The sequence below is a fragment of the Cariama cristata genome, unplaced genomic scaffold (assembly GCF_000690535.1).
Source record: "Cariama cristata isolate BGI_N322 unplaced genomic scaffold, ASM69053v1 scaffold20289, whole genome shotgun sequence".
In the NCBI taxonomy this organism is placed as follows: Eukaryota; Metazoa; Chordata; class Aves; order Cariamiformes; family Cariamidae; genus Cariama; species Cariama cristata.
The window spans coordinates 64,668-80,738 of record NW_009636684.1 but is presented as its reverse complement, the minus strand read 5'-3'; the positions used below and the strand labels follow the sequence as shown (position 1 = coordinate 80,738).

The window sequence follows — 16,071 nt, the reverse complement described above, 5'->3', positions numbered from 1 at the left end:
TGACAATTTTGCTATATCTAGGTCTTCTTTTTCCTGGGGACTGAGCATGTTGCTTATTCTTGTTTTTTGGAAGGAGAAGAGAGAGGAAGGTAGTGTTATTTTTAGTTCATTGTGGACACCTTGTGAATATTTCATTTACCCTTCCCCATTTGGTACATTTCTGTGATGGTCTGAGAACGGAAGAAACTCATTTTACTCTCAGTGTGTTATTTGCAGAGAACTTGAATTGCTGCTGGGCGAATGTGGGGGGAAGAGGGAAGGTAAGGAGAGCCAAGCGTGTTCCTTGTTGTAGTTTTTCAGCTCCATTTGGTTTAAATGTAAACTTTTCCCTAAACTGCCCCTCCTGCAGAAGCTATTGTTGAAAATAGTGGGGAATTCAGGCTCCTGTTTCCATTCATGAGTCAGCAAAGTTAACAGACTGTGTTAAATTACTGAAGCAGCTTTGATGTGATTTCCTGTGTCTGAGAAGTGGAAAAAGCCAAACCTATTACGTTACGCGTTACTACTAGATGTGAAATAAAACGTACTCGGTTTAGTCCCCCATTCCAAGTGAATACATCACTCCCATTTGCTTTCATTACATTTATGGTGAGAACAGCAGAAGCGATCATTTAAATCCGACGTCACGCAGCTGTCTTTGGGAGAGCAGTACTTACAGGTGCTGCAGAGAGTAAGTTTCCCTTCGTAGAGGCAGGGGGAGGAAGCAGATAAAACTAGCAACCTCTGCAAAGGCTCCCGGGACGATGGGACTGACCGTTACTCAAAAGCCTTGCTCTAGGTCTGGCCCTGCTCCAAGTGCTTTGTTCTCTAAAGGTGCCCTGGCAGGGACTTACCCTCCAGCACTGAGCAGGCGATGCCTCCTTAGCCGTAAGAGAAAGTGCCCGATGCTGCTCATCAGTTGAAGGCGAAATCTCCCCAGAAGTGGTATTGCTCTATCACAGGTATTGCGAGCTTGGGCAGACCGTGATGTATTTGGTGGGCGCGAGCAGGGCTCATGCATCGTCCTCATGGTGGGCAGCCGGCGGCTGCACCCTGCCCGTTTTCCAGTGGTAGCTACGTTGTGTGTTAGACTTTGTTTGCCCAGTTTAGGAGGCTGTTCTCCTTCTTAGTTCTTTCACCGTCGATGGTTACAAGCAGTTTGAGAGGCTGAATGTTAGCAGTTTGGTTTTGTAAAAGAGAAATACCTACAGTGTGAGACACTAATACTGCAGGGTCCGCATTTCTTAGCCTCTCGTTCAGTATGCTCCATTTTGTCGTTCTTCAAGCATCCATGGGAGATACGTATTTTAACTCTGGTGAAATCAAAATCCGGTATGCAAGACATCACAAGTAATGTTATCCCTGAAGAAGGGTTTTCTCATTTCTTCTTCGGTTATTTTGAGGAAAACACTGCTCTCGTGGCACCAGCTGGCCGGCTGTCTTTGTAAACCTTTTTTGCTGCCGTGAATCGGGATATACAGTGAAATTCTCTGTAGCGGAGGGAAGCCGGCAGTTGGGCGTCTGTTAATAGCTTGAAAGTAACTAATGAGGATGTGCAGTCGGAGCGATTGATTGAATAGCTGCAGTCCTCTGTGTTTCTTTTTCGCTCGCTCGCTCTCTGCAAGCTGTGGGAAGGGAGGGGGGAACGGAGAGACCCAGCTTTCTCTTAAGTGGAAGTAGCACGGATCCCCAGGGCCAGGCGGCCAGAAATGGAAGTTTAAGCTGCATCTGTCTCTTGAAAGGAAAACGGCAGGAGTCAAAATGTCACTGTCTGGAGTCACGGCTTACCCCTTTCCTTTAAGATTCGGAAGATAACAATGGGCTTTCTGCTAGGAAGTGATTTTTTTCCCCTCCGCGTGTTGGGGGATGTTCTGTGAAGCTGGATTCCTTTAAGTCTGGCAATTGAGCTGGAGATGGGCAGCAGTTGTGATAAAGGTATCTGTATGTATATGTACGTGTATCTGGTTATATATAAAAATGCATATCTGTACAGTGTATGTGTGTTTGTGTAGAGATTTTTGATAGTGTGTAGACTTTATTATGCTATTATTCTAGTATTTATACTGGAAAAAGATATAAGTGCATCTTTTATGGATATTTGTGCTCATCAGATCAGCCTGCATGGATTTAAGATGCCAAAGTCGTATCTTAGTAAGGTCGTATTGCCAGAATGAGGAGAAGTTGACCTATTTTTTTTGATCTGCAGAGATATATATGTCATATTACCTGGGCAGTTCTGAGTCTTTTGCTGGTTGCATGGTTTGAGCAAGTAGTGTGATCATATAAGACTGAACTTTGACCTTTGTCAAATTGTGTTCAGCTGTGACTAAAATTGAGCCTTCCCTGTGTCTTGATTTTAGTTATCTGTTAATTACTGCATTGCTTATGTAAAAAAAAAAAAAAAAAAAAAATTAATAAATTAAAGTTCTCTGAATACTATCTCACAAACAGTAATAGAATACTAAATATGTTTGGGTATTGATCTTTACCAGCATTTTTTATTTTCATTGCCTATTGCCTACAGTCAAGTCAGATTCACAACCTTGAATGTGTCTGTGGAAATGCCATTGTAATTTAGTAAGTAAATAAGATACAGAAAAATAGGTGAGCGTAATTCAGCAGTTTAGTAATGTACTTGAAACTTTGCTGAGACGTCTGTCCTACGGAGCATAAAACCCGACTGTTCCCCACCCCCCGGCACCCATTCACCTTCTTTTTCTTCTCTTCCTTAGAGGTCCCAGCAGAGAGATCTCCTCGCAGACGGAGCATCTCCGGGACCAGCACCTCTGAGAAAACCAACTCCATGGATGCTTCGAATACTTCTCCTTTCAAAGTGCCAGTAAGTGTGCCTTTCCTGCAAAGGAGGAATTTTTCTCATTGAATAGGAGGAGGAGATTAAAATATCACAGTGTACCACTAAGCTCTGGGGAAAAAAAAAAAAAAAAAAAAGGATTATTTAGTTAATATTTCCAGTTCACCAAGAGATATTACTATCAACTGTCATGTATTATCAATTGAGATTTCTGGTAGATCTGTAACTTGCTTATTTTCATTGCCTTGATCTAAAGTTGCAAATAGTGAAATATCAGTGTTAATGTGGGCAGCGACCTACATTAATACTTCTGAAGTCACCGCCAGGGATTGCATTACATATTCAATTTTGACTGGGAAAAAAGGTTCCTTTAGGTTGGTTGCAGCATGTTATTTTTCCCTCGTGCCAATGAAGTACATAGAAAATTGAAATGGCTTTATAGTTTATTTGGAAGTTGATGAAATTTCTGCAGGTGTGCTAATTGCTCTTCAGCTCTTCAGTTTTTGACGTGAGTTTGGTTGCTGTGAGTCTGCATGAGACTTTTTCAGCTAGAGTCTGGATTTTCTTGCTTATGTCAGTCTTTGGTCAGTGTATCCCAGAGCACAAAAGGCCTTTCGATTATTAGACTGGAGGCAAATGCTTCAAGTTGAAATTAGGTGCTCGGTAATTTTTTTAACAATATTTGTTCGTGTTTTAAAATATCTAACTTGAATATTGCAAACATTGTCATATCCCTCTTTATTTGTGGCAAGTAATCTGCCTACTTTAAAACCTGAGGAAAAACAGGAGAAGAATTATCTAGTGAACATTGGCATTTTTTTGTATATTCTCTATGGACATGAGTACCATTTCTGTACCTTAGTGTATATGTTCTTGCTTTGCTTTAGATAGCACTCATCCCTTTTAAGCACAATTTCTAGCTCACTTTAGATCCAAATGTGTCTGAAATTTCCTTTTTGATCAAATCCTACATTGTGTCATGTTAAAAAGCAGCCAAGGATTTAATGACAGCTATTTAAATTATAAAAGGATTAAGGATGGCGAGAGTGTATAGCATATATGGTGTTTAAAGCAACCTGTAAACTCATGTATTGGAATTGAAAAGGGGACCAAGAAAGCAGTGAATATACTGGGTATCTTTACTTGGTCCCTTTTCAGAGTCATAGAATAATATAGATTGGAAGGGACCTCCAGGAGTCTCTGATCTAGCCCCCTCTTCAAAGCTGGACCAGTTTATATCAGGTTCCTCAGGGCGTTTTGCAGTCATCCATCTCCGAGGATGCAGATTGCACAGCCTTGCTGGACAACCTGTTCTGATGTTTGACTATCCTCATTGTGAAGAATATTTCTTTTGTAAAGGCTTTCTTGTCAGAACAGAACTTGAACTTCTAATATCTGTTGAAAGACCATGAATCACATTTTCCTCTGGTTCAAAAAATATCTGGAGTAGCAGTTAAAGCAGAATATGCTGCTTAGCCTTGAGAAGAGAAAACTCTGAGGGAAGTCTTAGCAATGTGTATAAATACCTGATGGAAGGGAATAAAGACGACGGAGCCAGGCTCTTTGGACAAGGGGCAGTGAGTTCAAATTGCAAGATAACATGAACATAAGAAAAACCTTGTTTGACTGTAAGGGTGATCAAACACTGGACCAGGTTGCCTGGAGAGGTGATAGAGTCTCCATCCTTGCAGATATATTCAAAAGCACACAGTCCTAAGCATCTTGCTTTAGTTTACCCTGCTTTGAGCGGGGGGATTGGACTAGGTAATCTCCAGAGGTGCCTTCCCACCTCAGCTATTCTGTGATTCTGTGAACTATCCTCTGTCACTTCAGTGACCTGTTTTTTGGGTGATTCTTGGAGAAAAAAGGGTCTTGGTCCAGTTGCATGTGAAGTCGTCACAAGAATATTCTGTTATGTCAGGTTGTGAGATTTTTCTGCTGAGCCCATGGTCCACACCATTCCAGGAGGATTGCTGTACTCTGAGAGCCTTCAAACGTCCTAGCTATTCTCGTCTTCATTTATGAGAAATTCTCTGTTGTCTTTGTCTTCATCTATAAGTAATTGCCCTAGCCTTTAGATGTATACATGTGTTGTCGTAGTCTTTGTCTAGCAACTGCAAGCTACTTATCAGAAGCATTTGATTACTATCTGTATTGTTTATTTCACATGCCTCCTTTTTTCTTTGTTCCTCATTTCATTTTTTTTTAATGTTGATCCTATCTTTTAACTAATGTTTTAATATTTCTCTAATTCTTCTCTAATAGCTCTCTAATGCTTCTTAGCTCCTGCTGCTTTTCCAAACAAGAACCTTGCAGAATGTTTCTCATTTCCCCTGGCAGTGTATTGGGCTTTTAGGACTCTGGCAAATAGGCTCAGGAAGCAGTACATGGCTGCCTTTCTTGGGCATAAACCAACAAAAAAACCCCCTAGAAGCTATTTGTTCCACACGTAGCTGGTATTATGCTGCTTTGTCTGCTTGGCCACCTGTATACCCAGGAGCATAATGCACCCTCCTGTCTTTCTCATAGGGACAAGGCTTCTGACTTTGTAGGTTTTGCGCAGAATAACCCATTTATATGCTGTTACTCCTTAGCAGGTTGCGGTGCAGGTGGGGGCTGAGATCACTCTGTTTTAAAACATGCCAACTTCTGATCTGTTTAAAAGAGAAAGCTGCAATTAGAAGTCAGATTGCTTAAGAATACAGATGAGTTCAAGCCAAAACTACTGAAATAAAATACGCTGTTAACTTTGTGGATTGGCACACACACATCTAATAGGTGGATGATAAGACAGGGAGGTATCACGTTTCTTCCTTTGATTTTTATTAAGAATTTCCCAACTCTCAGAAGTAGGTAAGATGACTTGAGCGCCTCATGGAAGTCTCAGATCAGTGGTCTGAGAAGAGCTTCAAATGAAGAGTATAAGGGGTGCCTATAACGGCTTTAAATTTGTGTGTGTGTGAGGTCATTTTTATTTGACAGGGGGTTATTGTACATATAAAGGAGATTAGTAATAAGAGAACTTGCATTTTTGTTTTTCCAAACATTGACACCTACAGTACAGGTTGGAGGGCTATAGGCAGCTGCAGTGTAGTGCTGTCTCAGTTATTCTTTCCGTGGCCCTGACTCTGTGCCATACCTCTTGTTCTCACTGCTTGGATTTCTAACACAAAGCAGCTTAAGGCAGGGGACAGCTTAACCTTCTTCCATACTGATGGAAAATTATGCTGAGACTTTCATAATAAGTTGCTTTTACAGCTTTTTAAGTTTGCTTCTCAGAAAAGCTATTTAAAAGCTGTCTTCTCCATAGGACGGTGGCTTCCAGCATGTTCTGTGCAGGTTTTTTTTCTTTCAAACGCCAGGCAGTGGTACTCACTCAGAACAAGGCATCTGTTTTTTTAATACTGCTAATTGGCATTTGTTTAGCATCTGGAATTTTGATTCATAACAGCATAATGGCCTTTAAGCGAACATTTCCTTGACGAGACATTTTTTTAAGTAGTCTCTTCAGTGGCAGTGGTCAATGAAGGATTTATTTTAAGGGGCTGACGTGTAAAGTTCAGGAAATTTGCCTTCTTACCTCCTGCATGTGCGCTGGAGGAAAAGACATAAGTTTAAATTTACTATTGTGTGAAAAGTAGAATTTCAGTAGTTATAAACATACTCTTTCTCAGGACTAACCACTACATGGACCAGCATGTGCGATGTGTTTGTTCTGGCTATGTCCCACCAAGGGGAACAAAGTGGATTCTGCACAAGGCATACATACAGAGATAAGAGCTCTCGGTGCTAGTCCTTTTTTTTTCTTCCCCATTTCCCCAAATATTCTTGTCTGCAGTTCAAACATTAGTCTCAGTCTAGGTTCAGTTGTGTTAATTGATAACTTCCAAGCGTATCTGGGAGGAATATTGAGAGAGAACGGAAGGGCACAAAAGGTAGGAAAATCAAGATGAGGAAGTGTGTAAGTGCGTCTTCTCACATATAGACAGATGTGTGCCGTTTATAGATATGCATATATAGGAAAAGGTGTATTTTTAATAATGAATATTATTTGACTGAGCAAATAGGAAGGCAGACGGAACTGGCTAGAAGTAGGCATCGTGACGCATAGGTGGGCGAGAAACCAGCTTTTCCCTTCCCACACACACTATGTCCTGGCAGAGTGTCTCAGTCTCAGTGCATCCCGTTCCCTACTGTTGAGCCCCGGTAGCACTGCGGCAACCTGCCATGTTCTGTCATTGCTCTGCCGTTGGGATTGAGGGACCTGGGGTCAGTAGGAGATGATCCAAATCTTTAAACCTCCTGCAGTGGCAGGTTAGAGAGGGATTGCTAAACCACTCTTCAGACTCGCATTGCACTCTCTAACTTTTGCATCTTTGGGGTAGGTTGTTACTGAGTTGTTATTACAAATAATACATGATTCATCTGTCTGCTGGCTATTAGGGAAAAAAAAAAGACAAGAAAGAGGCAAAGAAACAAGTGCAAATGAGATAGGAAAGCCAGAACACAATCTTTGAAGTAAATAAAATGATTTTTATAGGAACCCCGTGTGCATATGATGGGAAGACAGATACTTACAGATTGCCTTCCTTGGTTTGTTTCTAGTCGAGAGTATAATTGGATCTATAGAAATACTGTCTGCCTCTTTGCTCTTTAAGAGTACTGCTAAATGGAACAGAAGACAAGGCAGCCAGCCTAAGTGAAGGTCAAAGCTTGATGAGATCTCATGGCTGCCCAGCCTCATCTTTTATGCAGTCAGCAAGATTGTTGCTTCTCCAGAGCACTGCTCTGCTACCGTCATGCTGCCAGGTTAGGACAAGTCTGATCTTTCCTGCCCATGTGACCTGATGGCATACAAGTACATAGTTTTAATTCTGCATCAGTGCCAAGGCAGAGATGGAATTGTTGATTTACATTAGTGAGAGGCATCGCGGCAACCTTCATGAAAAACTGGCTGTGCTCAAATCTGTCCTCCCAACTGTGAGATTAACATTTTTCCTTCCACTTTCCACTCTTTTCTTACCATAACATGTTTGTTTGAATCTGCTTTAACTTTTTTATCATTTGCCTGTGATATGATGGCTTAGGTATGCTGGCTATTCTGCGGATTTTGTGTCAGAAGGCATAGATGGGTGATTGGCTGTCTCCAGGATGGTCACCAGTTTCTCATCCGTGTCTTTATTCTGGGGTTATACTGTTCGTAGGCTCTATAACCTTCACAGTGTCTTTCTGCCAAAGGGGATTTGTTCATTACATCAAGCTTTAGCGTTGAGTCAGACGATGGGTATATCCAGTTTGTGACACTGTCTGGTCAGGAATGTTTTTCTCATGTTTGGTGTAAACTTGTCTTTATCTAATTCCCCTGCAATTAATGTAGGGGAACTAGGAATGTATATAGCTTTAAATACTGGTCACATTACAGTCGTCCTTGGTTTAACAGTATGTAAACGTGTACTGACTCCTTCTATTCCTCATCTCCAAATCATGGCTTAGTCAAGTTATGCAGAGTCTAATTAATGCAGCTCTGCAAATCAGTCCTTCTGACCCTTTTATCACTTTTCTTGCTCTTCTGTTTTTAATTCCCTTCAACTGATTCTCCAAGTTCTGGTACTAAAGTTCACAGGAATGTGTGTTATCAGTTTCTAATTGCCCACAACCCTTTGTGTTATTTCTCTGTCCGCCCTGGCCCTCGCTTCACCTCCTAATTTAATATAGCTCAGTGTAATTAATGTGCTGTTTAACTTCTCTTCCAGATCATTAACAAAGATGTTAAACAGAAGCAGTCATGCCACTATCCCCTCCACATCCCGTTGGACCCTTTCTTCTACCTTGATACCTTATCACTTGTCGTAATTGCTCTTTTTAGATATTCCTGCAGCCAGTTCGCAGGTTTGTGTTACTAGCTTTGATGAAGCTGTTTTCCTTTCATTTTTCTAATTAGCATGTATGTTGTATTATCAAAAGGTATTCTGAAGTGTTGGGCTGCTTACTGGCTGTGTACCAGGGGACTAAAGAGTCAGGGTCACGAAAATTATTGCCTTCTTCCTGACGTGAGGGAAAGGCGAAAGTGCAGCTGCTTGAATGGTGGTGCGGTAGGCTGGAGGCCATCACTTCTCCATATACTTCACCAGGTGCAGCCGATAACTGTTGTTTGATTAAACACTCTGATAGACTCAGGTGACCTGTTTCTTCTAACACTTACTGTTTATCACCATTGTTTTGTTGTTCTCTAGACAGACTTCTGACCTTTATTCCTTAATTCCTGGATAGGGGCTTTTAAGGATGCTCTGTTGTTATGCAAGCGCCTGCTGCGGACAGCTCCCACAAAGGCAGCCAGGCTCCGCTCCCACTTGCGTCCATGCTAAACACCTTGCTGAATTGGGATTTGAAAAGCTGATGTAGCTCTCCCCAGCCATTGGGTAGCTCTTGTTTCTTCATGAATTTTTTAGTATGATTCCCAGTGACTTGGAAATTTGATTCCTTTCGTACTTTTGACTGCACATGATGCAGACTACATGCAATCTTACGATACATTTTATTAATAGATGTGTTGTCAATGTATCCCTGTTGTGGTATCCTCTCCGTTTCCTTGGTTTTCTTATTACTGGTCTTAAAACTTGTTCATCCTATTCTGCGTCCCTCCTGTGGCTGTAGACAATTTTTCATTGGAAGTTGATATTGTTATCTGGCCAAATCTGCAGTGCTGTCCCACCAGGGGAAAAATATCTTCCTGATCCTTACTGTTGATCAGCTTGTGTCCTGAAGCATGATAATTGCTCACTCTTGTTATTTTTAAACCTGACTAATGCAGCTACATATGTTATTCTTCCTTATATAAACACATAATCCTTTTTTAATCTTGCTGAAAAAAATGTCTGTATAATATCTTGTGGTAGAGAATTCTACGGGCTGATTTATAGATAGCATTAGAAAAGGTCTCCTGACAATCAGTTAAATGTGCTGCCTCTCATGTTAAATTGTCCCTTGGTTTTCTTATGTAACAGCGTGCATGAGGAGCTTAGTTAATTTCCATTCTATTTGTTTTATACATCTATAATCCCTTCTTGCTTTTGTTTCTAAAATAAATAGTCTTTAAAACATATAATTTGTAAATCCCCCTCTTGCCTGCCTTTAATCAGTTTATACTTCTGGACTTTAGTTTTGTTCTAGTTTTCTTGCTGAGATGAGAAGGTCAGAAGAGAGTGGTGCATTAGTGTGAAAGCTATGACAGATTTACATAATACCACTTTACTTTTATTGTGCTTTATCCTCTTTTTTTCGATGTTCAAACATGGTTTTTATTGTTCTCTGCCTGTGCCCAGACCACCACTTCAGTGACATAGTGCCAGGCTTTTGGGATGAGTTGATGGTGGAATTGGACTGGTGTAAGTTGCTGTCTTGTTCTTTATATTACCACCAAGGTGTAGGGATAGTTGTTTTCATCTGTTTTTCTACTGTGTGAGGGGCTGAGAGTGTTTTCAAAGGTAGTCACCACTAATATTTTAATAATGAGCGTTACTGAGCTTGTAAGCAAACTTAGCCACTCCTTGCTAGTTATATTGGTGTTTTGTTGTTGTTCTACAGGGGATAGTAAACTTCACCATGTTTGCTCCTAATCCCTGGAATATCCTACTAGTTGTATCTTTCTATTTTACAACCTGGCTATCTTCCCCTGCTTCTTTGCTTCCCGTAGCTTTACAACATTGCTGGCACAGGACAGCATTTTCACTTGGCTAGGATTTTTTTTTTTTTTTTTTCTTGATAGCTGCCTGTGAGCAACTTAAGAAATAAAATGCTTCGTGTACTAACAACGCACAGTAGTTGGGAGGCAGTTCTGCTGTCGTCCATGGTCACTTGGGTGTTATCTTTGTACCCATCCAGTCCTTCCCCTCAGAGAGAACAAGTCTCATTGCTTACCCACCTGCTGTTATTAATAATGCATTAGTCCTCCTCATCGAGATTTATAGATGTTCAAGATGCATTGCAAGCCTCCAAAAGGCAATGTGTTGGTCCCCAGAAGTACCTAATGTAGGTAACAGTGCTGCAAGCCACAGCACTGTATATAAGATGAACCTTTATTGTTGCCCATTTTACCCTAGTTTTTGTGCTTTGAAACTTCCAGTCATACTCTTGCATTTTATTGATGGATAAGTTGTGTTATATATAGTTCTGTCGGTTCATGGCTGAGTTAACCTTTCACTTCCAAAACAACAAAGACAGTCATTATTTAGTATGCATGGGCTGTTCTCTCCAAAGTGAGGAATCAGTGCGTCTATAGGGAGTAATAGTAATAAAGAGCCGAGTAGTTCATACTTGGGCTGGCTTTGGATTTGTTGGGCAATTCATGTGCTGCTCTGCTGAGATTAAGCACAGACACAGTTGTCATCTTTGGCACGGAAGGAGCGTTTCCTAAACCCAAAGCTGCACTGAACAACCACCATCCCTGAGCTTAAAATACTTGGGGGTCAGAGTTTCTATCCCTTCCCTGTGCAGCTATGGAGGGAAGTTACAAAAGCCTCCTGAATTTATCACTTCTCCTGTGGCGATTTCTTATTGGCAGAGTGAGAGAGATGAGTTGCGTAACTTCCAAGTGAGATGAATAGAATTCTCAGTGGGATTGAATTATTTTTAGATGTTGTATCACTGGGATTTCTTACCCCAGTGTTTGATGCTTTTGGCTGAGATGATGAACCTGCTCTGAACCTATTCCACATGCCTGATTGAGTGTGTGTTTGTGTGCTCTCACGCTCTCTCCCCTCCTGTCTCTCTTTTCCATCCCTGTTCCCCTAAACCTGTGGTTCTGAGGGGAATTTGTACTAAGCTTTGTCCCATTAGGTACGGACCATGCAACCTGTCTCTTGAGGGATTAAGTTATACAGTTATTCTCTCACTGGGCTCCTCTTAAAATACTGCATTTACATGGTACTGATCTTTTCAAACTGCATCCTAGCTAATTTAACCTACCAAATGTTTTGTACTTTTTTTTATTAAGAAAATAGTCTCATAATTTCTGGCAGTTTGAAAGTAAAACTTTCAGTTAGATGGTATTGTTGCAGATAGAAATTTATTTTTCATCACTATATCTTTTTTATATCTGCATTCAGTATTTAAAAGCATTTCCTTTGGCAAATGGAAGTCAAAAAACTCTGCTCAGTTCTGGCACGTGTGATTGTTTTCATGCTGCTCCCAGGTTGTCCATCTGTACGCAGTGGCCCTGCATGAACTGCCAGCAAGGTGCAGAGAGCGAATATTGCAAATGTTTGAAAGTCTTTTGAGGATGACCAATAAGTACACTCTTTATTTGAATGATTTTTATCCTTAAGTATGTTCTTACCCTAATTTTTTTGTATAGTCAACTCTGGATAGCCTACTTCAACCCCAGATAGTATTTTTATTTAATTAGGGAATAGATTATGTTCAATTAAACCAAGAACATGTTCCACTAATGTTAAAGCAATGCCAATTTAAAATTGTGCATGCACACAAAAATGAATATTCACGGTCCCTCTCTGAGTGGGATTTGGAATGACTCAATATAAATACTTCTGAGCCTCTGCTGAATTGGGTCAGCTTTGTCTTATTTGCCCTTAAGGGGAGAAAAACATGTTATTTCGTGTTTGCAATTTGAGTAGCCTGAGAGGTACTGGAATGAAGCCAGGGTCCACCAGATCTGAATCCCTGTAGTTGGGTTTGTTACCTTTTATGCTGAGAGGTCAGAATATATGAAAGTGCCTTTGAAAGTGCTGTGCATCCTCTACTTGAATTCCAGCCATGGCCCCGAGAGAAGCCCAAGAGCATCTATTGATTACAGGGTTTTTTCAAAAGCACTTTTTCAATACCAGGACCAAGAAAAGTGCAGGAACATGGATAGAGTTTGAGTAGCACACACAGCTAAAAACACTTCTTCCCTTTTGACAGTACCTTTTCCCCCAGCACTCTCTGTAGATTTGTGGGAATTTTTTTTTTGCGATATCTAGGTATCAGGCCTTTTCTGCTTTATTATTTCAGGAGAATTTAGCAGCTTTCACCCCTGAGGAGCCTGCTGGCTGGCAAACTTCAGAAATTGAAGGGCAGCCTTAAATGTTGCACTACCTTCAGATGCAGAAAACAGATGCCCTCTTCCTGTGTCCCCTGCAGCACCACCCCACAGGGCATCCCAGTTTCTCTGTGCTGCCCGTGGACAGGCGTGTGTCAGGCTCTGGTGTGTGTGGGCAGGTTGTTTCCTACACAAGTATTTGGGAGAGGATGATCTGCGTGTGCTGGAAAGATCCTACAGCCAGCATCAGGTATGGGTAGGCTTTCAGTAATACATCACCATCCAAATCTCAACGGAAGAGAGGAGACAGGCCGTCTTGCTGTATTTGCTGAAGATGTCATGGGTGTGGGCCTGAAGAACTCTGGATTTGGTGGGACTTTTTTTACACTTGGCAACTGAGCAGGACTCACTTGGTTGGTTGTTGCAAAAAGCGGCAGAGCGAGAACGAGTGCGAGGAGAAAGAGAGAGCATCCACCCACCAGTGTGTACGGAGAGGGGAACTGTGCGGTTCCAAGAAGGGGTAGGATACAGGAGTGAATTGTGTGGAAGAAGAGGGACAAACTGAATGCAGAGGGACCAAGAATTAACAGAATGAGGAAAAGTGGAGGGGAGTTAAAGGGTGTGCTTGTTTAAAGGGAAGAGGGTACATTTTGTTTCTAAAGGAGCTCTGAAAGTATGGGAAGATAAAGGCAAATATGAGACTGGAAAATTGGTTTAGAGATGCTTGCAGCGTATGTTTTGAACTTGACCAAATGCAGGCTTTACTCTTTGGAAGCAACTTATTTTCCAACAATTAACCTGGCATCCACTGATGAGAAGGGGGTGATAGCCCTTTCCTTTGAATACTGTAGAATCACAGAGCAGCCCAGCTTGGAAGGGACCTCAAAAGATCACCTGGTCCCACTTTTTGTGAGAAAGGAAGCTTAGAGGGAATCATGTAGCACCCTGTCCAATCGTAGATAAAACATCATTTTCTTCCTTGACGAGGTGAAAGAGAGAGGAGATTTTTCAGACTAAAAGATTACAGATAAAGTCATATTTTGTTGTGATGGCCTAATTCTTACGAGTCTGAGAGATGAACGACTCGCTTACTTCAGCCTGGCCGAGTCACCTGGAGCCAGTAAAACACACTTGCTTTGTCAGTGTTCTGCATAGGAAAGAACAGGAGACCTTGTTTGTCTCCAGTTTGCTGATTTCTGTTATTACAGGAGGCAGCTGTGGGCAACATCTGTCACCTGTCCCAAATGCAGCTTGTGGAGGCTCACCTTGCGACCGTGTTCAAAATTAGCTGTACTCAACTTCTGTCCTAGCAAAACACAGGTGATGGGGGAGAGGGCTGGCCCCAGCTGGCTATCACTGATGCTAGACCTTTACTAAAGTGAGGCTGTAGATCTGCTGGTTCCATCCACACCAAAAGAACATCCACTGTGAGCAGATTCTGCCAACCTATAACCAGTCTATAATATCCTTTACAAACGTGGTTTCACTCGTGTGTGTTTAGTAAATCTCCCGACAGCAGTGCACGGGGTACGGTGGCTCTGTGCAGCTGTTCTGTGAAGGAGCAGAACAGATTTGGCCAGTAAAATGTTCCTTAATCCTGTTGGATTAAGAACCTCTGTATTTGCTTTGATCATTTCAAAGAATGTATATGCATATATGTCTGCCAGCCCTGGAAATATTTTGACACAATACGGTTTATTTAAAATGTGTATTATGCTTAAAGTAATTTAAAGGGCTATAGGAGAAAATCTAACATGCAGGTGTTGAAATATTTCTGTGATTTCTCCACGCGTACAGATGCGCACACCCTGTTGTATATCTGTGGTCAGATGTCCTGGTGTTTCGCTACTGGTAACACAGCAGTAGCTCTTGATGATATCAACAAGGACAGAACTATGAGGAGAGGTTGAGGACTTGTTTATTTGGGAAAGAAAAGGCTAAGGGATGATATGAGGCAGCCTACTGCAACGGAGAGGGGAATTACAAAGATGATGGAGCCAAATTTTTCCCTGTAGTGGCAGATGCTATAATGAGGCAGCAGCTGCAGATTGCTGCTTGGGAGGTTTTTGGTGAATACAAGGAAAATTTTTCTCACTGGAAGGGTAATGCAGCACTGGAGTGAGTTGCCCAGAGAGGTGGTAAAATCTCCATCACCAGAGGTTTTTGAGACGTAGGTAGACCAAGTCAGAGTTAGGCTGACCTAGTGTTGGCAGTACACCCGCATCGAGCAGGAGGCTGGCTAGATGATCCCCAGAGGCTCCCTTCAACTTGACATGGCTTTGGTCTGCGATTCAGAAAACAGATTACTTGAAGATCTAGTATTTTTAGATCATAAGCAGATTTTTGAGTTGAGCTTTGCTTCAAAGCAATACCAGAACTAGTATCTGAAGTCACTAGTATGTGCAATCTTTCGAAATTTTCAATTCTGGCTAGTGAGACTATTGAAATTACAAATTATTGTAAGACTTAACGTGTTATATCTAAATTAAATAGGAAGACCTGGGTGCAACTGTGGGTGCGATAGAAACTCATAACAAAAGACATCTTGATCTGACCAAGAATTAAAAACATGGCATGTAAAGGGGAAGTAGGAACAAATACTGATATCTAAGACTACTCCTGATTAAAGAAATGTGGAGTTTTGAGCCTCTTGTATAATAGCTGGAATTCATTGAAGTGCACCTGTAATATGAGTAGTGCTAATTATTGCAATTTGAAACTATCACATACTGGAACTGTCATTGACAATCTAGCCCTGCCTTTCTTCCTGCTCGGAGGAATCCCAGTACAGCATGGTCTGTAATCGTTGTCAGCCGGAATCACTGCTGAGTTTGGACTCAGTGGCAGGGCATTGATTGATATATTACTGGCATCAGTTTCCCTGTTTCACTTCTGCAACGTCTCATTTTAGGGCTTCTTCAGTAAACGTCTGAAAGGGTCCATCAAGAGGACAAAGAGTCAGTCAAAGTTGGACAGGAACACGAGTTTCCGTCTCCCATCTCTCCGCAATGCTGATGACAGGTAAGGTTCAATACGTCTCCCAAAACAACCTCTACTCATCCAGAGGCACTTCGCAAAATCCACATGCAGCATGCCTATGCGCTCATCGAATGAGAGCAACGAAGGGGATTTATTGTTAAACTGGCAGATGGGTGGTTTTTGGGGCTGACTCTAGTATGTCAGAAGTTATTTAGTATGCAGTGTACTGCTGGCACAGGACTGCAAACTTACTGCTCTTAACGGC

General features: G+C 41.6%; 1 protein-coding gene across 1 annotated transcript in view; it reads left to right on the top strand.

Annotated features, from left to right (window-relative positions):
* Positions 1 to 16,071, top strand: part of RASAL2 (RAS protein activator like 2) — a 99,244-nt gene that overhangs the window by 45,679 nt on the left and 37,494 nt on the right. The window contains exons 3-4 of the mRNA XM_009708012.1: positions 2,712 to 2,818; positions 15,739 to 15,848. Of these exons, the coding sequence (XP_009706314.1) occupies positions 2,783 to 2,818; positions 15,739 to 15,848 (146 nt within the window). The 5' untranslated portion in view covers positions 2,712 to 2,782. The remainder of the gene's footprint in view (positions 1 to 2,711; positions 2,819 to 15,738; positions 15,849 to 16,071) is intronic.